The following is a 27292-nucleotide window of genomic DNA, read 5'->3' on the forward strand; positions in this document are numbered from 1 at the left end:
AATAACGAGGGAATAGCCAACACCTGTCCATGAAATAGCTTTTGAGTTGATAGTCCCATTACTTTTGGCCCCTAAAAAAGTGGGAGGCACATATAGAAACCATTGTAATTCCTACACCGTTCACCTGATTTGGATGTAATTACCCTCAAATTAAATCTGAAAGTGTGCAGTTAAAGCACATCTTGTTTGTTTCATTTCAAAGCCATTGTGGTGGTGAATAGAGGGCAAAATATGAAAATTCTGTCAATGTCCCAATATTTATGCACCTGACTGTATATATATATATATATATATATATACACACACACAACCACACACAGACACAAAATTCTTAACAATGGTTTTATTGCAAACCCCTGTAGATATAATGAAGTAAAATAGAACTCCAGAATGTCAGTTCCCCAATATTAGTCATTGAAGTTTGCCTCCACTTGTCATAGGTCTGACAGAGAATGGCACCATTCAGAACAATCTAGTAGAAAGTGACAAGACGGCACACACAGGGGTAGATATACTAAGCCTTGGCGAGAGATAAAGTAACAAATAATCGGTTCCTAACTGTCATGTCACAGGCTGTATTTGAAAAATGACAGTAGGGAGCTGATTGGCTGGCACCTTATCACTTTCCACTCTGTCTCCTAACACTGCTTAGTAAATAGACCCCTTAATCTTATATAATTTGGAAATAATAAATGTGTATATATTATTCCCTAATAATGTCTGTGCAAGAAGTGGACATTAACAATATACCGATATACTGGCATATTACCATTTATAAATTCATTCACATTTCCAATATTAAAGCAAAAACATATTTCCAACATGTTATAATTAATGAAAAAAAAATGTCCTTTACTCAGCCTTCCTCATACTACATACTACTTACTACTGTAAGCTGTTCATTTTGTACAGATGAGTCCTCATAAACCTAGAGGTAAATTTACTAAGCGTCGTGTCTGCTTTAAGTACACTATGCACCGCATAAATACAAGTAAGTTTTTCTGAAACAATTTTACCAAGAATCATGTTTGACTGAATTCTGCTTTCTGCTGGTGTATGGAATCGTGTTTGATAATGTGTTAGTTCAGTTGTGGCAGTGGGTGCAGGGATAATGGGTTAATAATATTGCTCTTTACATTGGTTATACAGGTCCCAGGCAGCCTGCCCTGCGGCACTTATAGAACACACACCTAATGGTGTAGTCTTCAATTACACATTCACTCACCCACACTCACAGTACATACTTACCTACACCCTGGCACTGGTTGGTCATCTTCTCCATGTAGGCATCATGGGGCTTGGCAAAATAATAAAGCGATTACCCGGGCTAATTTAAACTTTTATTTTGCCCCAAGTTTGCTCCATTTACGATCGTGTTTGCAGACACGATTCTTGGTAAATCCCTTGGTTGTATTCCAGTCTATGGAAAGTACGTTCGAGTTGATTCCATGGTGTATTGACTTCTATTTGTGTTCAGCTGTGTTCTGCAGATAGATTTGTTATTTTACACCCATTTTTGCCTTTAGCAAATTAGAGGAAACTCTCACAGGAATACTAACTCAGCCAGACACAAATCTTAGTAAATTTACATCCTAGCCTCAATACGCCATACAGTATCAGATGCGTGACTGAGCCACTGCGTAGCATACATCTTTCTTTATATATTGTGTCTTATTCGCATCACAGAGACAGGGAAAAGTCGCTCACAGTGTAGAGAGATGAAGGACCAACCAATCACACTCCTGTCATTACTATTCGCACTACTCGCAGTGGAGGTGTGCAAATTGACTGCCAAATGAGATTTGCGAGAAATGCATGAAAATGTGGGGAGACCATCCTGGACCCCCAAAATGGATAATTTTGTTAGCAGGACCATATAGAAGGCTGTTTGCGGGCATTAGTAAGGTACTGTATGTTTTTAAATGGTGTCAAATGAATGATTTGTGGGGGGGGTTTAAATGCAAGAAAATTAGATTTTCATTTAATTTCAAACGAATGAAACTAAAAATGCAAAAAAAAGTAGGAAAAATTGTGATTTTGGGGTACCTTGAAAAATTTTATATAAATTATAAAAATTATTTTTCAACTAAAAAATTATTGTAATTAAATTTGGGGTAGCTAAACCAACATAAATGTTGATTTTGAGGACTTTTTTTATACCCCAAAAAATCACATGTAATTATTCAACTAATTAAGCTAATTGGAAACTTCCAAATGCCTAATTAGTCATTAGGGGGTGTCCAAGGGGTAAAGCACAGTATACTGACATTTTAACCCTACAATAAAGATTTTCCTTTCCATCTCTCACCCTCAGGGATGTGCATGTGGAAAGTTGCAAATTCAGTCTGAATGATTCAGTGCGAGTTGCTAATTGGATTGCAAAATGAATTTGCTATGCGAATTCAAAGTGAAAATAACAACTCGCACCTCGCAATTCGCACCTAATAGGATTGACCCCTTAGACTTGTATGGGCATAGACAAATTCATTCAAATAAGTTATATATTGGTGATGCATACATTATTTCTTATACACCTAGGGGCATATTCAATTGGGGGCGAGAATAGCAAAAATCCCACGCCCACGGGATTTTGCCTGCAGGTGTGGATTTTTGCTATTCAATAAGGAGCATGGTTTTTTATTTTTTGAGCACCGGGAGGTATTTTTGCGCACCTCCATTTCACGACCAATTTTTACTGTCTTCTGCATCCAGCATCAGGACCCGGTATCCTGCAGTAGCGGTGAGTATGTCAGTGTGTGTGTTTGTGTTTATGAGTATGTGTGTGTGACCCTGGTGTGTGTGTGTGTCCAGTGTAAGTATGCCCCCCTGTAATGGGCGCTGGGAGAACTACATCTCCCAGCAGCCCTTGGGCCTCCCTGCAGCCTCTGGAGCCTCCCAGGAGCCCCCTCGCGAGTAAGAAGATGGAGGGGAGGCCACCGGGAGTCGCACAGAGTACTGGAGAACCCCGGGCAGGTAAGTGTAATTTTTTAAAATGTATTATTTTACGTGGCAACCACTTTTTTGCAATTGGTTTCCGCGGGTATCGGGAGTGCGCATACCTGCGGTAATGCAAAATTGGGCGCAAGGTGTTTTCCTCGCTAAACCTCATGCCCAATTGAATATGACCCTAGCCTATTAGTGCCACTTTAGAAATGATGGTTTGCATATTGGCACGTTTAAACATAGAACAGAGCATCAAGAACTAATATACAATGCTTTCTGTCTCAAAAAGAAAAATCCATTGAAAATCTTTCTACAAGCTTCCCATCTGCTTTAATTATTTCCAATTTCATGACCCTAGGTTAATCCTTCTATCAGTCTTATTAGTCAATTTAAGCAAGCAGACATCAAACACACTGCAACAGGTCACAAGGTTTAATGGGAATATAGATAATCATCTGAATTACATTTTTGGGTGTGATGGTCAGACAACTTCAATAACAAACACTCTCCTGGCTTTCACTGTGAGTTAGCATCAAGTATGCAAATGCCATGGCTTTCTCTTTCAAATATTGTCGTATTAAAAGAAAAGTACAGTGAGAAATCAAACAGATGTTATATTCAACTCTACTTGTTCATTACCATTTCTCAAACCATATTACTGATGGTCAAAGCTGCCCATTGAGGGATTGCAGAATATGATTGTAAAATTTACTGGTTGACAGTTTCTCACTATGATCTGAAACTCTTCATTTTCAAGATTCTGCATATTTGAAGCTTTTTAATATGATCTTTTATATGCTTCTGTTAACTCCAACTTTTAAAACATGAGTTTTTATAGATTTTACTTATTTTTAATATGTAACCAAACACTTTTTAATCTCAATGCAACAACACAAATCACTTTTTGAGTCTGAAGGAAATTACCGGTAAAACCTCACTTACACAGCCCTCATATGAGAATGTACGTTTGATACTTGTCGTGCTTCAACTTCCCTTACAGTCATCATTTAAAAATACACCTTGGTTACTGGTTGTATCTCACTTATACCCCTTTTATACTGACATAAAAATCCTGGGTTGATGCATGTGAATGCCATCAACCAGGGATTTTTGTCTGTGTAAATGGATCCAACCAGGGTCCATGGACCTGGGGATCTAACTCAGGTAACTTGCAGGATTGAGCAAAGGTCATTCCGGTGTCACCCTGCAGTGTAAATGATGCTATGCGGGTCATGATGCCCGATTGGCCGGCTTCAGTAGCGCTTTGAGATAATCTCCAAGCATCCACTGCAACCAGAGCCGGCCTGACCAGAACGGAGCAGCGCACCCCACCCGCCCTCCCTGGCTCCGGACCGCTGTGGAGTGAGGCAAGAGGGTCGAGGAGGGGGAGGGAGGGGAAGAATCGCTGCTCACCTGCCCTGGTGTGAATGGTGCTGACCCGGTGTAAAAGACGGTCTGTCCCGGGTCTGATCTGGGTTGGAAACATGTTCCAAATCCCAGGTCAGACCCGGGACTTTGGTGTAAAAGGGGTATTACAGAGCCCTCTTTTGAGAATGCACGCTAGTTACTGGTTGAACCTCAATTACAGAGCCTTCCAAGTATTCTGAGAATGCCCGCTAGTTACTGCGGATGACTGAAATATTGTCTGTAAAGCTCTGCATAATATGTGTGTGCTATATAAATAACTGTTAATAAATAATCTCACTTGAGTCTTTTTTGAGAATGCATGTTAGTCACTGGTCAAACCTCACTTACAGAGCTCCCTTTTGAGAATGCATGTTAGTCACTGGTCAAACCTCACTTACATAGCTCTCTTTTGAGAATGCATGTTAGTCACTGGTCAAACCTCATTTACATAGCTCTCTTTTGAGAATGCATGTTAGTCACTGGTCAAACCTCACTTACATAGCTCTCTTTTGAGAATGCACGTTAGTCACTGGTCAAACCTCACTTACATAGCTCTTTTGAGAATGCATTTTAGTCACTGGTCAAACTTCACTTACAGAGCTCTCTTCTGGGAATCACGTAATTCACTCATTGAACCTCTTTTGAGAATATACATGAGTTACTGGTCAAACCTGAATTAAAGAACCCTCTTTTGACAATGCACATTAGATTCTGGTCAACCCTCACATACTGTGCTTTCTTCTGAGAATGCATATTAGTTACTGGTTGAAACTCACGTCCAGAGCCGTATTATGAGAATACATATTAGTTATTGGAAGAACATAACATGCAGAGGTTTTTTGGCATATATTACACTGGGGAACAGTTGGTCTGTTGCCAGGGATTTAAGAGTCCATTTCGATTAATTTTGTGCTCCTGATCATCAATATACCATGCTTATTTTTCAATTAGCTCTAGTTTTTGAGCTATGCCTGTCTTTAATATTTATGAAACATTAAATTAAACAATGTTGAAAATAGTTAAAAAGATATTTTTTTTATTCTGATTAAATTTGATTCGTAAAATGTTATAAAAAGACACAGGATAATTACATACATAAGTGTTAGGAAGCTATGAGAACCATTTTTTGTAGGATTTTCTTTTGTATTCTTGTTGCGGGCTGTCCCTCTGCAGACTCAAATAGTAATTGGCCATCATGTGACAAGCCCACCTTTCTTGATATCTTTCTTACATTACTTGAATATCCTGGTGGAACCGTTCAACCTGTTCTTCGCTTAAATCTCCTAGATTGGATGGGAAGTGATCTAAATGGCTGTACAAATAATGTACTTTAATACTCATATTGACACCTACTTTCTCGAAACCTTTTAGCATGTTGTGTACTACTTCATGATAGTTGTCTGCCTTGTGATTGCCTAAAAAATTTTGAATGACAGACACATAACTCAGCCATGCTTCAGATTCGGTTTCAGTCACAGATGTGGTAAAATTTGGATCCTTCACCAGTTTCCGTATTTGTGGGCAATCAAAAATTCCTGCCTTTAATTTTTCAATACTAAGAGATGGAAATGTTCGACAAATATACGTGAAACAATCGCCTGACTTGACCAATGCTTTTACAAATTGTTTCATTAAACCCAGTTTGATATGGAGAGGCGGCAGTATGATTTTTTTCCTGTCAATTAAGGGCTCATGAATGATGTTGGCTTCTCCTACAGTAATAACTTCTCTTGGAGGCTATACAGTTTGTTGCCAGTGCTTTTGTTTTGCATGACTATCCCATAAGCATACGTGAAAAGGATACTTAGTATATCCACTTTGCTGCCCAGGAAGAGAGTTTACCATTTTTAAATCAACACAAACAGATCACTGATGCTGAGAATAAGCTATTTTTTCTAAGACTAACTTGATATTTTCATACTGTTCTTTAAGTTTTGTTGAATGACCGATAGGAATCAACGCAAATTTATTCCCATTGTGCAGTAATACGCATTTTGAGCTCCTTTTAGAACTATCCAAAAAGAGCCATCAATCTTCTGCTCAATATTCTGGTAAGCCCATCTTCTGGAGAAGTTCTGGAATATTGTTGCAATACACAAGATTGTTATCTTGGCTAAAGAACGGCAGTATGGCTTGCTCCCTATTTCGATACGACATTATAGTAACATCCGGCTCAAGACAGTGCTTTTATTGAAGTCTGGATGCTAAAAGCTCAGCTCCTTTTTTCGATAAATTCAAGTCATGAATTAAACCTTTTAGTTCCTTTTGAGAAAATTTGTTTGGAGTAGAGGAACTTTCTTCTAACTCACTTTCATCTGTGTTGTCACTTGCACTGGATGAAATGAACATTTCCACATCATCACATTCAACGTCGCACAAATAACTGAATGATGGTACAGGTAAATCTTCGCTATGTGGTATTTATTGGTTGTTTTGCAGAATTCATACTTGGGTATTCCCATTTGCACTTCTTAAATCGATTCATACCCTTCACATTTACAGCACAAAAATAGCAGTCACTCAAGTTATCGTTTGGCTCACACCACATCATAGGTATGCCGAAATTAAGTCCTTTTCAATCACCTTTAGTTCAATTGCGGAGTGATTCCACGCAGGTTTTACAAATCTTGTCTTGATGGCTTATGTGATGCCCAAAATAAGCCTGATACGCTTGTTTTACGAATATAGTTACATATGTTTTCTTTCTTTTGCAACACTATATTTGCCACAAATATAACATAAAACATCAGGGTTGTTAGTACACCGTCTCCAAGAAGAACTACTTTTTACGGTGAAAACGTTTTGTTTCACACATTCAGTGCTAACTCCCAACAAGAGCCGAGGACATACTGAACAAAACAAGCCCAAACGGCGGGAAATTGGTTGTGGTGGGACAGAGAGAGGGCCGAACAAAGGAACAGGAGGTGTGCTAACTGCGTCACTCGGTCCTCTCCGTTGCTCCTCTCTGTATGCTGAGAGGAGGCGTAGCTGTGGTCTGAGGATGTCCCAGCAGGCTTAGCAATGTACTGCCACGCCTCCTCCCAGCGTCAGTGAAAAGCCAATTCAGCTATAACGAAGATCTAATGCGAAAATAGGATCTGCGAGTACTCTCAAACCGATCTTAAATCCATGGTAAGAAAAAATATATATTTTTTTGCTCCCCAGTGTTATATGTCAATTTTATAAACCTTATCTTCTCAGTTATTAGCAGTCAAATATCCATTTTCTGCTTACTGTAACTGTTATAGTTATTTATTGTAACACTAGACGATATGTCGCCCGTTCCGGCGGGTCGGGCCGACATATCATCCACTTTGCGGCTAGTGTGCTCCCGCTATACCGCTGATGATGCGCGCTTCCGGCGATATCGTTAGCGGGGGCCATGCTGCCGAATGCAGCATGGCCCCCGCTGTTGCTCCAGGCATCGGCAAGTGTATACACACTGGTCCTGTCGTTAACGAGGTCGGTACGCAATAGACAGCATCTAGTGTGTAACAGTCTTTATTGTTCTAAACAGAGAAAATTTTTTCCTGTATTATATTCTCTCTGTGTAATGTTAGTTACATGTGTGTCACATTAGTTACAAGAACATCTATTATTTTATAAATATTAAACACTATTGAATCATGGTATTTCATTTAAATAAATATACCAAAATTATCATTTTGAGTGCAATACTAAAGAACAAAAAAAAAACAACATTTACATCAACTATATAGAGAAGCAGAAATTTAAATTGTAACAAAGGCTATTACTTTTAATCGCTCATCACATGTAACGTTAGTAACAGCAAGCTGGACCAGTTTTTCAGCAAAGAAACTAAATAACACTTAGAAAAACACATTCTGCTTATCTTGTTATACTATATTTTATACATCTTCCATCTATTTGGAAGTTATGCAGTATTATTAATATAATGGACTGTATATATGTAACGTTGAAATAGACCTACATCTCTGCGTTATTGTTTTCTTCTTTGCATTGATAAGAGGCAAAGCAGGAAGAACTATAGCGGGACGACAATTTTATACTCACATGTATAAAGCATGTAAACTAGGTGGAAAATAGTGGTAAAACACATCATAGTGCTGAGGAGTGTAATCACACCAAATACAAGACCTGTAGGATCTAATGGACTGCCATCCTTATCCAGCTGCTGGACCAACTGATTCCAACTGTCAGTGTCAGGGACACATGTCTGAGGTTGCCTATGTCATCATAGCGCTACTTAGATTAATTATTCCTCCCACTCTTATAATAGCTAACCCAACTTATCCTTATTCATCCACATCTGTCACATCTCTCCACCATGTATCTGTTCAATTCACCCTCTTTATTTCTACTACTTGCTTCAACCAACATCCCATTTCTCCCCGTTCCATAATTAATTGTCAACTCACTACTTCATCCCTTGCTTGTCTGCACCTATAAACTGTGCTGCTCTTAACACATACTTGTCTACTCTCCCAGAGCGTCCAGAAAGCTCCCGAAAATCGGGTTATGCGCCCGGCCGCCTAGAAAAGCATGCAAGTCTCTTGCAGGGATGGACATCGGATGCCGATGGTTAGCAACAATCAATGTTTCCGATTCAATGGAAGTACTTTCCATGGAATACCAGGAATTTGATGATTGCTAGCCATTGGATGCAGCTTTCTGATACCCATCCGATAGCTGGCTGTTGGGATGGGGAGAACACTGCATCTATTCTCAATGTAGGGGGAGCTTGGAGGCAGCACAGCTTCTCGAAGAGTGCTGAGTACGTCCCCACAGTGACATGGACGAGGAGGAGGTTGTGCGGCTCCGCCCCTTTCAGGGAGACTCCGCCAACTTTTCAGGCGCAAGTATAATCATTGCGATGGTTAAACTATCTAATAGTTGCGATGCGATAGCTAGTTGCCATCGTATTGCTGGATTTGATGTCGGAAGCCCGGCATCCATTCAGGCTTCCGATGTCCATCCCTAGTCTCCCGCCCCCCCCCACATACACCCCGGTCCCCTGCAGCGAGGGGACAGCAATGACGCATCATCATGGCCCCGCCCCTTGCTACACAATGGCGGTAATCTTGGCTACTATACTACTGTAGTCATGCATCTGCTTGCACTTTATCTTTTTTTATTGTTATATATCTGATTTATGTACCTATGCATGCACTCACTCAGTCTTAAGCTGGGTACACACTGACAGATATATTGGTCTATCAATTAATTGGCCAATATATCTGGTACCCGTCGCCCAGTGTGTACCAGCGATATGTCACAGACATATCGCGCCGGCTGTGCTGCACAGCCGATGGACAGATATATCTGCAGTCATATCTGTCCATCGGCAAGTGTGTACGGGTGATCAGCCAATCGCCAGTACACATGCAGCAGCAGCCGTGGGGATGGGGGGCGGACTCGCCCCCCCGGCCAGCGGAACCCGCAGATGCCCGGAAGATGAAGTTCGTTGAGTGTATATGAACGATCACTCGATCTGCAGATATATCTTTGCAGTGTGTACCCATCTTTAGCAAATTGAGAGATTTGTCTTTACTTTCATATTTCACAGGTTTTGGTGACCTACAGTAGTAACAGGGAGCTATCAATTTTAAAATATATTTTATTTTTCATCATTCTTTGTTATATACCTAATAAACTGACACTTATTTTATGAAATTAAATTAGATTTCTATTTTTTTCACACGTGACCCCTCAACTGTTCCTTTTTGTAGCTTTGTAAATGACCTCTAATGCCTTGTCTAATGTTTGGCTTTAAGTTTGACATTTTGGCCAAGCAGAAAAAGATTATATTGCATAAACGTAGACTTATGTCCCTCTTCTGTCATATTAAATCTAACACAGCAATGTTGAGCAATGGTTCTATGTGTACTTTACGTCTAAGTAATTTGATAAGCTCACTTACACAATGATCATTGCATCTATGACTCTGTAAGCTTAAATACTGCATTGTATCCAGAAAAGATTATGGACCTCATTCAGAGCCGGACGCTATTTGCGGTCGTTCGTTCAGAAAAAAGGGGTGGCTATTCAAATGAATCGTTCACTCTTTGCGGTCTGTTCACGCCTCTATGTCTGAACGAGCGAACAAAACTTGCGGTAGTTTTTTGGATAACTACGCCCCCTGGCCGCTCGCATCCTACGTCATGTCCGCTATTTATTAGATTAATCGAGTACATCGACCAGCGTATGAACTGCTCGCTATTCTTGTGGTTGGTTTTTCCTACCGCAATCTTGCGAGCAGTTCTGACTATAAAATATCCCAGTGACGTGGTCAATGACGCTGCTGTATTAATTATGCACACCCATAAAACGCCCGTTTTGACCTTTAAGCACGCCTGCGTTCGGATCTCCACTCCCCGTTTTCAAGCACCTTCCCCTGTTACCACCCACATACGCCTCCTCCTGTCACTCAAAATAGCAGGCATTCGCTATTTAGTGAACAAACGATTTTCGGCCGCACTGACTGGTTCGCCCATGTGTATTACAATCCGTACGCATGCGCAGTTGGGCAAACATCGCTCGGAACAAACGAGCGGCCGCTTACGAGCGGCTCTGAATCAGGCCCTATATCAGTTGCTATTATGCTTATCCAGAGATTTTGGAAAAGCTTTTAAAGGTAGGAAGTATTGTTTATTATGAAAAGAAATACCTGTTTTTTTTTTTCTTTTTATATCTTAGACATAACATTATTTAGCAGGGAAATTTGGCTTTTGTTTACCTGCTCAATAAACACAAATATAATCACTGAGTTTATTTTCTTGGGTTGATCAAATCCAAATGCATGGTCATTATCACCTACTTTATTTTAGCTGACTTTAACTAGAATGACCGACTACATCTACAAACAGTGAACTTTCTGCCTGTTTACTGAATACGAAGGTGGTTCAATAAGTAAGGTAACAAGACCTCTCATATGTGTAACGTTCTCTATTTCATTCTAATTTCCCACTAGGCCAGAGCAGGTAGACCACTCCCGACCATTAAACGGAGCCTTATATCAGTCATACTGTCCCATCATCACTTGTAAAATGGCGTGGCTAGCAGAAACATGGTCAAACATTGAGGTGCATAATGTCAGGGTCGCAACTAAGGGGGCTTGTGCCCTGGGTGCCGAATTTGAGAGGGTGCCGCAGGGCCGGCTACAAGGCCGCTCGACCAGTATTGTGCTCTTGCAAGGTCAACCGCAGGTCGAGGTAACGTTGCTGCATGTCATCCCCGCTCGTGTTGACGCTGGCTGCCGTAGTGAGAGGCTGAGGATTGGCTAAGGAAGGTGATGGGGCTGGCTGAGGAAGGTGATGGGGCTAGCTGAGGGTGGTGATGGGGACTGGGTGCTGACTGAGGAAGATGGTGGGGGGCAGTTTGAGGAAGGTGACGTCACAGTGAAGAACAGTGTGTGAGGAGCCTACTGTCACTGCCTTAAGAAGGAGCAAGAAAAAGATCCAGGTACTGTAAATGGTGGTGGTGGTGGGAGGAGTAACACAAACACAGGCTGCTGCTGCAGAGATAGAGGGGGGAGAGACACAGGCTGCTGCAGTGATGTGGGAAGGGGGTGGGGAACACAGACTGCTAAAGAGACACTGGGGAGGGGGGGGACGCCAAATTGCTGCCTTGGCTCGGGTGTCAAAATTCCTAGTTTTGGTCCTGGTAATGTGATCAGATTTCGGTATCTGAAGGGCACATCAGCAGCTGAAATTCATCGCCAACTTGTCAAGGTATTTGGTGATAACGTCATGTCACAGAAGCGGGTTTGGTACACTGCCTTTGATAATGGCAGGACAGACGTGGTATTGCTGCACAATAATGTCAGGTCACACTCAGCCAACTGCACGTGTGAGTTGTTACGGCGCTACCATTGGGAGGTAATGGACCATCCTCCCTACAGCTCTGACCTGAGAGTGACCTCCATCTCTTTGGACCACTGAAGAAGCACCTGGGTGGAAGAAGATTTGCAACCGACAGTGAAGTTCAGCAAGCCGTCATGTCCTGGCTTCAGGTGCTTGACACTGATTTCTTCTACGCTGGGATAGATACCTTGGTGTACCATTGAAACAAATGCTTAGACAAGTATGGGGGAAAAAATAATCTTTACCTAGGCCATACTATTAATTATACGTATATTTAAGCATTGAATACATTTACGCAATGAGAGGTCTTGTTACATTATTCATTGTGCCACCCTCATAGTTTTATATATATATATATATATATATATATTGTTATAGGATCACTGGTAAAGTGGTCTGTGGCAGGTACATTTGTCCCAGATTCCTGTCATTATGTGTTTTAAACCCCGAGGAGAAAGTCTGCAGTGTAGCAGGCTTGAGTTTAGGCTTTTTGAAAAGCCGGTTTGGGACCTGGGGGTTGTGGGTGAGAGGTGAGGGAGGGCTCCACCCACGGCCACTCCAGGTTTTGGTTCTCGCAGCCTGGTCACAGACTTGTTAGTTTTCCACCTGAGAGTGGCCAATATAAGCCTAGTGTGTTTAGGGCTGATTGTTTCACCTGGGAGAGCAGACAGGGAGTTTGCTCAGAGACACTTGGAAAACCTATCTGTGAGTACTGTGCTGTGCTTTGTTGCTGGTGAGGGCATTAGGCCCTGCCAGGTTCTGGTAGTGAGGGAACTACCTGTGAAGTTAGTGCCCCGACAGGGCTAGGATTTACGTTTATGTTTTCTTTATGTTTCTGACATTGTACAATAAAGACTGGCGCCGACCAGCTTGTACTTGCATCCAGACTGGTGTGCTGCTTCCCTGCTGCTGTGTGTGTGTGTAAGGAAGGAGTCCTCTACCCAGGAGAGGGACCTCCTAATCTAACTGTGTCACAATATGGTGGAGAGTGCGGGCAAACCACACACTGAAGTTGCAGCAAGAGGAAAACTTTCCATTTAAAAATGAAAGAGACAGACACCCAATTTGTAAGTGTGGAAATAACGCTGTGTCCTTGGAGTCCCATAGAGGAGGCGTCAGCCAATGCTCAGAGAGGCAAGGTTCAGCTTCCAACCTACACCCCAGGACAAAATGGAGGACATTATTAAGGCCTTGCTCCAAGCTACAACAGCTCAGCAGGAATCTGCCAGAACTAAAACAGGAGATCCTAACTCGCTTGGGAGTCACCACCTTTGTTCGTGCCCAATGGGTCCACCGCTGGGAGTTCCATATGGACAAGCCTCCACGTTCACAGATGCATGACCTCGTCCATCTGTCCTCAAAATGGCTACAGCCCGAGATGCTGACGGGACCACAGATCGTGGAAAGGGTCGTGATGGACCGGTACCTGCGATCATTACCTGTGACTCTGCGCAAGTGGGTGAGCCATGCAGACTCTAAGTCCGCAGACCAGTTGGTCGAGCTGGTGGAGAGGTACGTGGCGGCTGAGGAGCTGATGAGTATGCCCCACCGAGCCCCGATGGCGCACCGGCGAACTCCCACAGACACTGGTAAGACTGTTCCAGGGGAGAAGGGTGCTGGGTGGTGGAATGTACCTAAGACTGAGGGCGTAGAACCTGGAGACAGGCCTGCCAGCCAGGAAGGTTCTTGCCCCGTAAACGACCAGACATTAATATGATTCAGTGTTTCCGGTGTGGTGACTTCGGCCATATTTCCACTAATTGTTCACTTACAACTGAACCTATGCAATGTGATACTGCTCATGTCTACCGCAGGGGGTCTTTCTTTGCACAGACAGCCTGTACGGCTGACCGGCAGGCTGAGACTGATAAGCACATGTGTGTACTCACTGTAGATGGCAACCGAGTAGAGGCACTGTTAGACTCTGGTAGCTTGGTGACACTTATAAAAGCTGAGCTGGTGAACCCCTTGAGGCATACAGGGAAAACTGTTGGTGTGACCTGCATACATGGGGATACTCGATATTATGTTACTGCCGAGGTGAACATCAAGACACCATGTGGCTCAGCTATAGTTTCTGTAGGTTTGGTGCATGGTCTGATGTACGATGCAATATTGGGGAGAGACTTTGCTCACTTCTGGAAGTTGTGGGAAAGCCGTTTTGTTCCAGAGGTGAACAACCCCGATCCATTTGAGAAGGTTGTCAATGTAGTGGAGGAGGGAGTTTCTTCTGAGTCAGAGTTATTCCCTTTTTCTACTATGATTGGCGAACTAGAGAATGCGGAACGTGACGGTGGCCCGCCAACTGATGTGCCTCCCATTGAGGTGGGAAGTGTTGTTGGGCCAGTTGATCATCTACCTGACTTAGAGGTCAGAAGAGAGGTCTTTGCCGTGGAGCAGTTGAATGACCCTACTTTGGTAAAAGCCAGGGAGAATGTAAAAGTAGTTGATGGTAAACCCATAGACACTGATAGTCCTTTGTCCTATCCCCACATGGTAATGTGTCAGGATTTGTTATATCAGGTGACTAAGAAGGGGAATGATATTGTGGAACAACTAATAGTTCCCAAAGCCTACAGAAGAACAGTGTTGGATCTGGCCCATGGTCATATAACGGCAGGCCATCTAGGGGTAGAGAAAACCACTGAGCGAATAATGCAGAGGTTTTTCTGGCCCGGGCTTCATAAAGAGGTATCTGACTTTTGCGCATCCTGCCCTGAGTGTCAGTATCATGCTCCCAGACCACATTTTAAGGGTCCACTAGTTCCATTGCCTATTATAGAGGTGCCGATAGTGAAAGAGCACCTGAAACAGGCTCAACAGGCACAGCAGAGGGTATACAACCGCAATGCTCGGTTACGCAGCTTTGCTCCTGGGGACAGAGTGTTAGTGTTGGTTCCCACTGTGGAAAATAAACTTTTGGCTAAATGGCAAGGGTCCTTTGAAATCTTAGAAAGAGTGGGACAGGTCAATTACAAAGTTTACCAGCCGGGGAAAAGAAAGCCGGAACAGATATACCATATAAATCTGTTAAAGCCCTGGAAAGATAGAACGGTACTGTTGGCCGTCCGAGCCCCTCCAGTAAGTCCAGGGCCCTTAGTTCCTGAAGTGACAGTGGCAAAAACCCTGTCGGCAATTCAACAACAAGAGGTCAAGGAGTTTCTGGTTAGAAATAGGGTGCTGTTCTCTGACGTACCTGGGAAAACCTCGGTCGTTAAACATGACATCATCACTGACCCAGGGGTTAAAGTTAATCTAAAGCCCTATAGGTTACCAGAAGCACCAAGAGCATCGGTGTGTCGAAAGAAATTAAAAATATGCTAGAGTTAGGGGTTATTGAAGTATCACATAGTGAATGGTCAAGTCCCATTGTGTTGATTCCAAAGCCCGACGGGAGTGTGCGTTTCTGCAATGACATCCGAAGGTTGAACAGTGTTTCAGAATTCGATGCCTACCCGATGCCACAGTGGAGAAGGAGGCGTTGGCCATAAAGTGGATGTCCGAAAGTAGGACAGTAATACGAGATGGTTCTTGGCGTTACAAACTTTTACATTTTCAGTGGAACACAGGCCAGGGGGCCTGTTGTTTAAAGCAGACGCGTTGTCACGCGTTCATTGTTTGGGGGCTTCAGTTGTTCCGCCCCATAGGTCGAAACAAAGGGGGGGGATATGTGATAGGATCATTGGTAAAGTGGTCTGTGGCAAGTACATTTGTCCCAGATTCCTGTCATTATGTGTTTTAAACCCCCAGGAGAAAGTCTGCAGTGTAGCAGGCTTGAGTTTAGGCTTTTTGAAAAGCCGGTTTGGGACCTGGGGGTTGTGGGTGAGAGGAGAGGGAGGGCTCCACCCACGGCCACTCCAGGTTTTGGTTCTCGCAGCCTGGTAACAGGCTTGTTAGTTTTCCACCTGAGAGTTGCCAATATAAGCCTAGTGTGTTTAGGGCTGATTGTCTCACCTGGGAGAGCAGACAGGGAGTTTGCTCAGACACACTTGGAAAACCTATCTGTGAGTACTGTGCTGTGCTTTGTTGCTGGTGAGGGCATTAGGCCCTGCCAGGTTCTGGTAGTGAGGGAACTACCTGTGAAGTTAGTGCCCCGACAGGGCTAGGATTTACTTTTATGTTTTCTTTTTGTTTCTGACATTGTACAATAAAGACTGGCGCCGACCAGCTTGTACTTGCATCCAGACTGGTGTGCTGCTTCCCTGCTGCTGTGTGTGTGTGTGTGTGTGTGTAAGGAAGGAGTCCTCTACCCAGGAGAGGGACCTCCTAATCTAACTGTGTCACTATATATATATATATATATATATATATATATTTAATATATATACATATATACACATAAACTAACAAAGTATACAGTATATATATTGACACACATACAGTATATAAAGGCACACATACTGTACATATAGTGCATATTATATATATGCACGTGTGTTTGTGTGTGTGTATTTTTTAAAGATGTTCTTAAATGCAATTTGATTTTTGCTGACAGTTCTGGAAGTTACTGTATGTGCATATACAATTTATTGTTTATATAAATGCATCATACCGAACCAATTGAGAAGTGTGACTGAAGCAAGGACAATCTTTCGTACCCTTCATGCTGACATTACTAAGAGCCACACACTTTTATAGCCTTGAACTTAATCCAGGATTACTGAAATGCATGAGAATTGTTAGAAAGCTGGAATCAACATCCCTAGATCTGTCTTTGTATTGTAACCTTCAACACAGTATCAGCTTGCACTGAAACTTGAAGATCCTAATGGGATTAAACATAAAAGAAAGTTAGAAAAAGTATTTGGATTAGAAATTCAACTAAAGCCTACTGTGAGAAAGGGCACACTGCTGTCACTGACCTTATCCTCCATAAGTATGATACCAGTTGAGCCCATTTAAGTGTCAAAGTGGAACCCTCCCATTTATTTACCCTTTCACTAGTTCAACAGGTGTCAGCTTAAAAGAGTGAAACATAAAAGGTACTGATACGCTGCTCTTATCTCTTCCTATCATATTTACAATAGGCACAAAGATTTTTTCCAACATTTATTCTTACTTATGTAATAGCTAAGCATCACCAATATATACTGTATGCACAATTTTCTATAAAGAAGTGTTTTATTTTTAGTATATAGGGCTATGGAAAGTAAGCAAAATCAAACTAGGCTCACCCCAGCAACCCTTCCCCTCCAGGCTAGAGCATATTATTGTGCATGCTATGCTCACTCCCAGACAGGCATCCTGCACCCCACACTGCAGTTACGCTGTGATGTGTAGAGGACAGTGGTCGGGGAACAAGTGTATTGCAGTCTGACAACCTGAATTAGAAGCAGAATCAGGCTGTCAGAACTAGAGAGTGCTCCCTGTCAGCATGATCTCCTCTACACAACACAACTCTGCTGATGTGCAGGGTGGAGAAAGCCTGTGGGAGAAATATTATAGCACATGGAATAAAATGTTCTTGTTGACTTTCCAGGGGAAAAATAAAACCTGACTAGAGGGTGATTCTCTGTGTGATGCACGGGATATGTACATACAGTACATTCAAATATGTGAACTGTTTCTATAGCACATTTTCTTTTCTAGTATCCAAAACTATTAAATACTTGGTTATTAGAAAATATACACCAGACAAAATTTCACTACAGTAATCCGTTCCTCCTGGAATTTTGAAAAACTCTGCGTGATGCACGGCTACAATAAAAAAATGCGGTGAGCAGTAGCTCTATAATTCAACCAAAATAACACTCGTTGATAAATGGGCTCCTAATATATCAAATAGCAGCATTGTACAATTACGTATGCATGTTTATTCTCCTTGGGTAAAATAATGTGTGCAATCCATAAATAAAATGTGCATCTATTATATAAACTCGTATAGTGTGTGTCTAGCTGCAAAGAGGCCCCATACCTTCCATCCCCTCACCATACTTGCCTACTCTCCCGAAACGGTCGGGACCCCCCCGGAAATCAGGTGGTGCTCCCAGCCTCCCAGAAAAGCAGGCAAGTCTCTCAGCTGGCCGTCTATCCCCCCGACCCTCCACCCCGCTGCCATGATGCGATTCGCGCTAAACCGTGTCAGCATGACCCTGTTCCCTGCTACAAAATGCCAGTAATCTCAGCGTTGTGTAACAGGAGCGGGACAAAAATGACGCATGGTCATGCCACCCGCTCCGCCTCTAATGCCGGGTAATATCCCCAACTGCACCCCCTATGTCGCGTCAAGCCCCCCCCCCGCTATGCCAACCTGGCTTCCCCCTCCCAGAAGGGGCAGCCTGAATGTCGGCAAGCATGCCCCTCACAGCTCTCACTGGTTTGCAGACTTCCAGACAGAGCCTCCCTTCTGTCTTCTCCCCCAGCGTTGTTAGGACAAGAGTCTACCTTCCTGTCAGCACCTTCCCCAGTGAAGGATTAGAGACAGAGATGAGAGAGACTGACAGGGAGATGTGAGGTGATGAGATAGACTGATAATAGGAACAGAGAGAAGAAACAGGGAGATAGAGATGGGGTTGGGGGTGAGGGGGATAGAGATGAGAGAGAGGGAGAAGGGGGGTTAAGTGGAACAGAGGTGAGCGAAGGGGGGAGGCGAGGGAGACAGATGAGAGGTATCAAGAGGGCAGATGACGGGGACAGAAATGAGTCAAGGAGATGGGGGTGTGAGGGGGACGGAGAAGAGAGACAGGTGAGGAGACAGAAATGAGAGATAGGTATACAGGGTGAGGACAGAGATGAGAGATAGGGAAAAAGGGGGAAGTGATTGGAACGTAGATGAGAGACAAAGGAAAACAGCCCTGCATGCCAGGCACGATGACTAGCAACCCGCTCTATCAGGGGTCCAAAATACTAGTAACTAATTTTTCTTATACACTGTACATGTCATATACCATTTAACAATCCCAATTTTGATGGTAGTGACCTTATTTGCAGACCTTGAAAAGGAAATGACTATTTGATAATGTGGGTAAGGTTTGAGTGGATCTACGCAAAACTTTGATGGAACATGGGGAATTTAGATGTGTCCTGATTTTGTGGTTTGAAATGTTGGGAGGTGTGATGTCGGTAAGAGCTGTGATAGAATATTTCAAGTGGGAACAGAAACTATTGACAAACAGAGCCAGCCGTTAGCATGATACCGATACTAAACACTAATAAAGTATTATATCTCATGAAATTTGCTATGTTCTAAAGATCTGCAAAAAAAAATGTTTAAATTAGTGTAACAGTTTTAAACATCATAACATGTTAGTTATTCAGATGTAAACACAACAACAAGTGTTGGGCTTACCCACAGAGTGACGATAAATAGGAGCGTATCATGCATACACACCCCCTTGATACATAGCTATGTCCCTCATGACACATTGTCATGTCCATATTTCATACATGCGCCTTCACACAACCACAGAGTACCGGGAAAAGATGAAACCTACTTGCACCACTGCTCTCAGAGTTAGTATTTTGCTGGACTACCCACAAACTTGCATATTTCTCAGCTAATATGGTCCTTTTTGACTAAATGATTGACCATAACATAATGTGTGGCCACATCCTTAACTACCAAAGCATGATTAGAATAAATCTAAAAATACTAAAACCAGGTTTTCTGATTAACCTATTATCATATGTGTGAGTCTGCTGCAGTCCCTCTAGTAGTAGGAATATGAGTATGAGTATAATATACTTAATTGCAATTCGATCAGATTAGGCCATTGAAATAAAATATTCAGACATCACATTTTTCTAAAAGGTACAGGTGCTCTAAGGGGGGTCTCCAATTGCCTGGAAATTCCCTTACTCATACCCTTTGCCCAAAACTTAGTGCCGTGTGTCAATCTAAGAAACATTATTGTAGTAATTGAACTGTTTCAACATTAAAGAGCTGCTTCTCAATGCAGTCTACAAGTGCTGGGGCTGCACTAATGACCAAAATGGCGGAAGCAAAGCTGCTGTGCATGCCCAGTAACAGCAGCTCCTCTCATCTGTCTTTAGTAGAACAGGATCTGGGCTTCAAGATTGTTATCTGAGGTGAGTAGCGCCTTAAATCTGAATTTCCTGGAGATAGGATCCCATTAGAGTAAGGGATATATTTACTGGTATGCAGTCGGGGATTCCGGCGGACCAAATCCCGACAGACGGCTTCCCGACTGTCATATCCCGGCAAGGGTATAAAGACAGGCGTCGATATGGCACTTCCTGTCAATCACTGAGTGGGTCTGCATACTGCCTGCGAACGCATTTCCGATCGCAGCACCTGGTTCGCACACGCGCACTTCGTCTTATACCCATATGCAGATTGCAAACATCGGCTGGCTGCTTGTGAACGCATCATTGTGATCCAACCTGAATCAGGCCCTAAGTGCTCTCAAACACATGATATGTGGGGCAGATAGGGATCTGGACAGTGGAGGTAATAAAATATACTGTATATACATTCCTACATCTATAGTCCTCTTCATCTCTCCTGCTGAAACAACTGATGTGTGTCTTGTTAAATGGTCGCTCGCTATACAGTACAATTATGTTATAATACTTGAACACTTGAACACTGTATTGTAAAGTTTTAAAGAATACACTTATTTATTTTGTTTTTGCAAATCCTCTGTTCTGTGCTGCATTTTTAGTTTTTAGTAGTGCATTCGCGGGTGTATACACTTTATATGTCAGTGAACGACGTCGTTCACAGACATTTTGCATCTGCCCTGCAGCACAAATATATTAGCCAATCTGCCTGTATGTACTGGCGACTCGTCTACCACCTGTACACTTGTTGCAGGGACCTGCCGATGACTAACATCACAACTGGGTTAGCAAATTTAAATGCCTGCCCAGTTATGATGTCAGCACAGGCACATCGGCCGAACGATTAGTAAGTGTGTATGCACTTACCAATTGTTAGACAGGTCAGCCAGGTGTTTACCGAGCTTCAGAGTTAGTTTTAAATGGAATTTGGTAATTTTTTTATGCGCATCTATTCGCAGCTACAGGGTGACTTGTGTACTACTAAGGAGCTGGAGTGGATGAGGAAGTTTATGTGATGGGTTGGAGAGGAGAATTTGGGGGAAGAAGGGGCGGCGCAGAGAACCTTTGCCTAGGGCGCCTTGAAGCCTCGCATCGTCCCCGAATATACCCCTAATGTAAAGCTGCATGCACACGGAATGATCTGTACCACCAACGACTTGAAAGATATCTCTCAGTGAAGTCATCCTGCCACATCTCTGAGCAGGCAAAGTTGACAAAATCATGCAAGTTGGCCTGCACGTACGGACGATCATAGATATCAGTATCGTTCATGCAGAAACGCTCATCGTTGGTCGTTCACTTCATAAAAATTAACTATATGAACGATTTATCGTTGAACAATATCATTATCGTTCATAGATATCGTACCGTGTGTACACACCTTAAGTGTATATTTTGACTGATGTTATTGTAGAGAATGCAAGAGAATATGTCATTGTTCTTGCATAAATTACTCTCCATATGACCACATCTGCATGACCCAATTATAATGCTACAATTGTAGAAAGTACTCCACTAATATGTGTTCTGTCTATAGCAAACATTGATACTTTATGAAAACAGCAGTCAGAGACTAGATTGAGAGCAAGGAGTAAAATAAAGCTAGAAATTAGAGAAAAAATCGGACAGTCTCCACCAAAAATATTAATATAACTATTGCACTACTAGAAAAGGCCTCTCATTGGTTGGCTGCTTCAACCAACCAGGAATTAGAACCACTGACAGCACAGAAACATGTGCAGCCAATATAACATCTTACACCATGTGAATAAGCAGCACTTTCTGATCCTACCATATGTGTAATTTACCAAATAGAATTTTTAATGTCAGAACAGTATATGTGGCTGGCCTAGTATGCCAAGTTTGCTAAAAATATCTACTGATCCAAGGAGTAAAGTGTGGTACATTAAACAAATATACTATTTCCAAGTGGTAACTGTATTTTTTTACCTGTTTTATTGGTCTCAATGTTTAAAGTTACAGTAGTGGTATACTGTACATTGTAACATCTAATCATGAGCAATATTATTTTCCACAACAGTATACTTTAAACAGAGATGTAAAATATCTACTGACTACTATGGCTTAATAAACCTCAAAACCTGCTCTTTTAATATTTGAAACCTTGGCCTACATACATACATACATACATACATACATACATACATACATAATGCTTTGTTGTCCAGTTTATGCTTTATTATTACAAGACGTAATATATATTTTCTGACATCTTTTTTCCAATACAGTCATTGCTTGAGATGCACCAAGAACTTAATCAATGTCCCATTTAAATTAGAGAAGAGGCAAGGATACCCAGCACCATGCAACAACAATGCCTTATATTTTATGTTATTCACCTGCAGCAGTTCTACAAGAAAGAGGAAGTTTGCAAGCCCCACACAAAAAATAAAAAAGGGAATAAAAGCTATGCTACTGAATAATAGGTTACAAAGAAGACCGAGAATATACAAAAACTATAAGAAAATAACAATTTATTGATACATTGTATTATACCACTTATAAGTGTGTTATATCCTAAACACACATGGTTAGCTATAGCTCTACAGGCAGTATGGATATGGCAATAAATAGCACAATGAACTTGAACTTAAAAAAATATATTTTAAAAAAATATAAAATTAGTCCTATGAATCAACTGGCTTTGTAATATAAAGGGATTCCAATATAAGATGTAACACTGTTGCAGCTTGTTTGTAAATTGATTTTGGAAATTGCAGGTGACAATCAGAAACTCCTGGTTAGTACAGCGAGTGGGGGATATTAGCATGTCGTGAAATGGACATGTGTGAATGAGGTTAAAAGCAGGATCCGTTAAATATTTAAAAAAGAAAGTGCGGCTTCCACGCATGCATAATGGCAAACAATTGCTCGATCTACATAAAAATCGCATTAGCTTCCATCTCTGAATCAGGCCCTAAGTCACCTGTGCACAAACATGCATTTCTTTAAAATGTGGACTGTAATGGCGGAGTTTGTGAACCTCTGCTATAAGATAGTGGGGGTCATTAAGACCCGCTCACGAGCGGCAGGACGCTCGCAAGCGGGTCGATGTTCCCCACTGCGCATGTGCACGACGGAGGGAGCTCCGTCGTACGCATGCGCGAGACCGGCGAGCGACGGGCTCACCATCACTCCGGGTCTCGCACCAAACGGGGCGTGCTGTCGATGTTGATTGACAGCACGCCCCCTTTGGTGGGCGTGCCGGGGGCGTGCCTGCCAGACGGAGGCGTTCCCATGGGAACGCCTACCGTCTCAAGCCGGCCCCACTGACATCACTAGTGATGTCAGTGGGAGTGATTTTGGCTCTGATAGAGCCAAAATCACTCCAGGGCTTGCGGCAGCGAGACCTTGCCGCAGGGTCTCCGTCGCAAGCCCGATGGTCGCGATGGTCAAGACCATCGCGACCATCATCATGGACGCTCGCTATAGCTGTGGGTGGTAACCCACAGCTATGCGAGCGTCCATGAGGACGCTCCAAAAAAGGGTAGGAGGGCTCTGATTCAGAGCGAGCGCTCTGGTCAGAGCGTTCAGCTCTGAATCAGGCCCAGTGTCCTTAGTTTAGGTGGCTCTGATAATATTGGACAGGTTCTGTGGACATCTACGAAATGGACCAACAACAGTTTTTAAACTCCTCTGACAGCTATTGCCCTCCGCCAGATGAGGTGACTGGGAGGCAAGGCCAATGAGTTATAACAGGCCATAGCATGTTATAAAATAGCTGTATACTCCTGTTGGAAGATCTCAGCAGATCAGTAATGCTTTCTGCTGGTACATAATGCTGCTCAATTTATAGTAGAATTGTCCTCCATCATCTGGGTCTAAAAGAATGTGAATACCTGAGTGTATGTTAAAAACAAAAGACTTTAGCATTATATTTTAGTTCTTTCCCAGATTTTAAAGTGGCAGGGAGTATAAATCACTGGGCTGCTTGCTGAAAATGTCTAAACACAATGCCATTGATATTAATTCAGGCCTGCTATCACAGAGAAGAAACATAATAAAATGTAAAAGAGTAAGTATTTAATGGACAAATGGTTTGTATTATGACCATGTAGAGGAAGTGTTAGGCCATGGTGACAGGCCCTATTTGAATATAACCTCTGACACATTTGTTTATGTATATCACGCATATTGGGCCTGTTTCTGATTTGGGAATAAAACAAGAAAGAGCAAGTAACTGTGCATCCTGGCAGGGCCGTAACTACGGATGCGACAGTAGTTTCGTTGTACAGATCAAAAGGCCTTGTGGGCGGCACCGTCGCTGCCCCACGGTCCCTGGATTTAGCTAGCAGGGTGCCTGGAACAGCACCCTGCAGCCAGAATCGCTGCTGCGGTACCATCTGGAGCATCCTCTGGAAGCTCGAGGCATGGACACCACAGCCTATGCGGTCCTCCGAAGCAGCCTGAGGTTGCACCGGGCACTTCTGTTCTTCTCAGAGGAGGTGTCACCCTGGCAAACCATGTTGCACTGCAGGTGGGGCAGATTTAAAATGTGCAGATAGATTTATTTGAGAGAGGTGTAATCAAACTCAAATCTAAATTGCTGTGTAAAACTAAAGCTGTCCAATATATGTGGGCTACATGCAAATGTATGTGAGGACATGCACCCTGTGGGGGTCATTGCGCCGCACAGGGCGCAGAAAAGTCCTGTTACAGCCCTGCTCTTTCTTGCTTTATTAGTATTCTCAACTCATAATCAAGCCCATTACGAGAACTCAAACATATATGGTAAATAACCTGGCTACTTTCTTATAACAAATAAACAGGACACAATCATGGAATATTAAAGAATAGGAAACAATTACTGTACCTGTACAAAGCCACACATTTTATAATGATCAAACAAAGGCAGACTTGGACGATCTTCCCGGTACACAGTTATTCTATAGATTTTCAGTAATACTGGTGATGGCTTAGACTCATCAGTAACATGTAGAGTGATTTGATTAATACCCAATCCAAGCGGATAAATAGCAACTCTGGGAAAAGAAAACAAGGATAATTCAAGCCATTTAGAGAAATTCCTAATAAAGTAATGAGTACATTCGTGCCTCATTTGAAAAAAAACCCTGATTCAGAGTTCAGAGTACGCTATTCCAATGTCTACGTAGTTGAACAATTATCATTAAATTGCGCATGCGTCTTAGGGCCGTGTTAAATTGCCGGCGAAAAGTCCCGGACTTTTCGCATGCCAGAGATTTCGCCTTCATCGCTTGTTTTGCTTCCAGAAAAGTATCGCACTCGTCACCGCTTTTTCGCCCTATTCAATTGCAAAGGACGCAAGAACGCATCCTGGCGAAACTCAAATCGCCAAAAAGTCCTATCAGAAATTGGGAAATCAACCTGACACCCCCCAAAAGGTGCACTGACATGGGGGATCACTATGGATACCACCGAATAGCTCTCCTGAAGGTATTTGGGGTGCTTAAATGCTCTCAATTGGTGCTATTTAGCGTCTTTGCACAAGTGGTGAAGAATAGCATTTACCAGTTTTTGGGGGCAAAAATAAGTAGTCCCAGCAAATTTGAGGTACATGACAATGGGTGCAAGCATGGTTAAAATTTGCTAAAGTGCGTTTTAACAAAACGTAAAAAATGCACCTTCAGCAAACTCCTGCAATCCAAAAAACACATGGGGCATACTTGGGGAACCCACTGGAGTCTATTTCGCAAATTTTTAACTTTGTTTTTTTTCGCCCCCAAAACGAAAGTACTTTTTACTTAAGTAAAATTTTAACTTTTTTTGATGCAGTTTACCTGGGGGACTATACCAAGGCTGCAGGTGTGTTGGCGCAACTTTGACCCCAAACCCCCAATTCTGCACTTTTTTCCACCTCCATTACGAGGCGAATCTTTTCCGCTGGATACAAGGCGCAGACTTTTTTCGCAATGGTGAAAAGTCTTTGCAACTGAATACGGCGGAAAGATTCCGACAGGCATAAAGACGTCATTTGCGAAAACTTTTCGCCGAGAGTGACTTTTCGCCGGCAATTGAATACGGTCATAAGTCGCAATGTGCATGCGTCAAGGACCATTACCACAGTTGCTCGCAGCGACTCTTTATTCACAATGTGATTGACAGTCAGGAAGCATCTGTGAGAGGTAATGGGGAGTGGTGGCGAGGAACACATGAGTGTCAGGAGCGTGTCTTACCCTGCAACTTTGCATTTGGATGGCATAATTAAAATGTGCATATCTTTATAAAAATTAGATTGCATTGTGCTGGATTAAGGTGCATACACACCGGGCGATATTACTGAGCAATTTCACGATTACGACATAGTAATCGTGCAATCGCTCAGTAATCATGCACAAATCGTGCACTTTTATGTCAGAAACGACCAGCGATGCGCGCTCCCGCTGGTCGTTTCCGACATTGTCCATCGCCTGAACATGCAGGCCAATCTGCTGATAACGACAGATTGGCATGTTCAGGAATGATGGGCAGTGCCTGCACTGAACGACTGATCGTTCAGTGCAGACACTACAGGGGATCAGGAACGACGGTACGATTACGAAATCTTAAATCGTACTGTCTTTCCTGCTCGCCCAGTGTGTACGCACTTTTACTGATATATTCTGGTTGGACATGATCTATATGTAATAAGTTAAATTAAAACATTTACATTTCACAAAGCCATGAAGCTTGGCTCATCATGGTGGAGGGCATTAAAGGAGTTCAAACAGTTGCTGGTAATTAATGAAATGATAAGAGCTTAAAATGCACGCTTAGACATGACCTATAAACAAAATACTATGTATCAACATGGTATGAATGCAATCTCTCAGCATATAAATTGTGTTTTGAATATTTAAATTCATATAAAATATTACCCAATACAATAAGCACTTGATTAAATAATTATCAGAACCCACCTGGTTAGGTCGGACTTACAGTACCAGACAACATTTTATAAATATATGAATATGTCACAATCTATGCAATATTTTTTCCTCTCTCTTTTTCTATATACGTGTGAATGCATTTGCTTCTGACACAATTTCTGAATAATTTTGTAATCTACCTACTTTCTTTCACTTTTGTATACAGTA

General features: G+C 42.4%; 1 protein-coding gene across 5 annotated transcripts in view; it reads right to left on the reverse strand.

Moving 5' to 3' along the window:
* CPED1 (cadherin like and PC-esterase domain containing 1) overlaps positions 1-27292 on the reverse strand; it is a 433838-nt gene that overhangs the window by 182552 nt on the left and 223994 nt on the right. For all 5 annotated transcript variants that reach the window (XM_088457671.1, XM_088457670.1, XM_088457669.1 and 2 more), the window contains one exon: positions 25051-25219. In XM_088457671.1, coding sequence (XP_088313797.1) covers positions 25051-25219 — 169 coding nt within the window. The remainder of the gene's footprint in view (positions 1-25050; positions 25220-27292) is intronic.

Source organism: Taudactylus pleione, unplaced genomic scaffold (genome assembly GCF_031769625.1).
Source record: "Taudactylus pleione unplaced genomic scaffold, aTauple2 ptg000041l, whole genome shotgun sequence".
NCBI classification, from domain to species: Eukaryota; Metazoa; Chordata; class Amphibia; order Anura; family Myobatrachidae; genus Taudactylus; species Taudactylus pleione.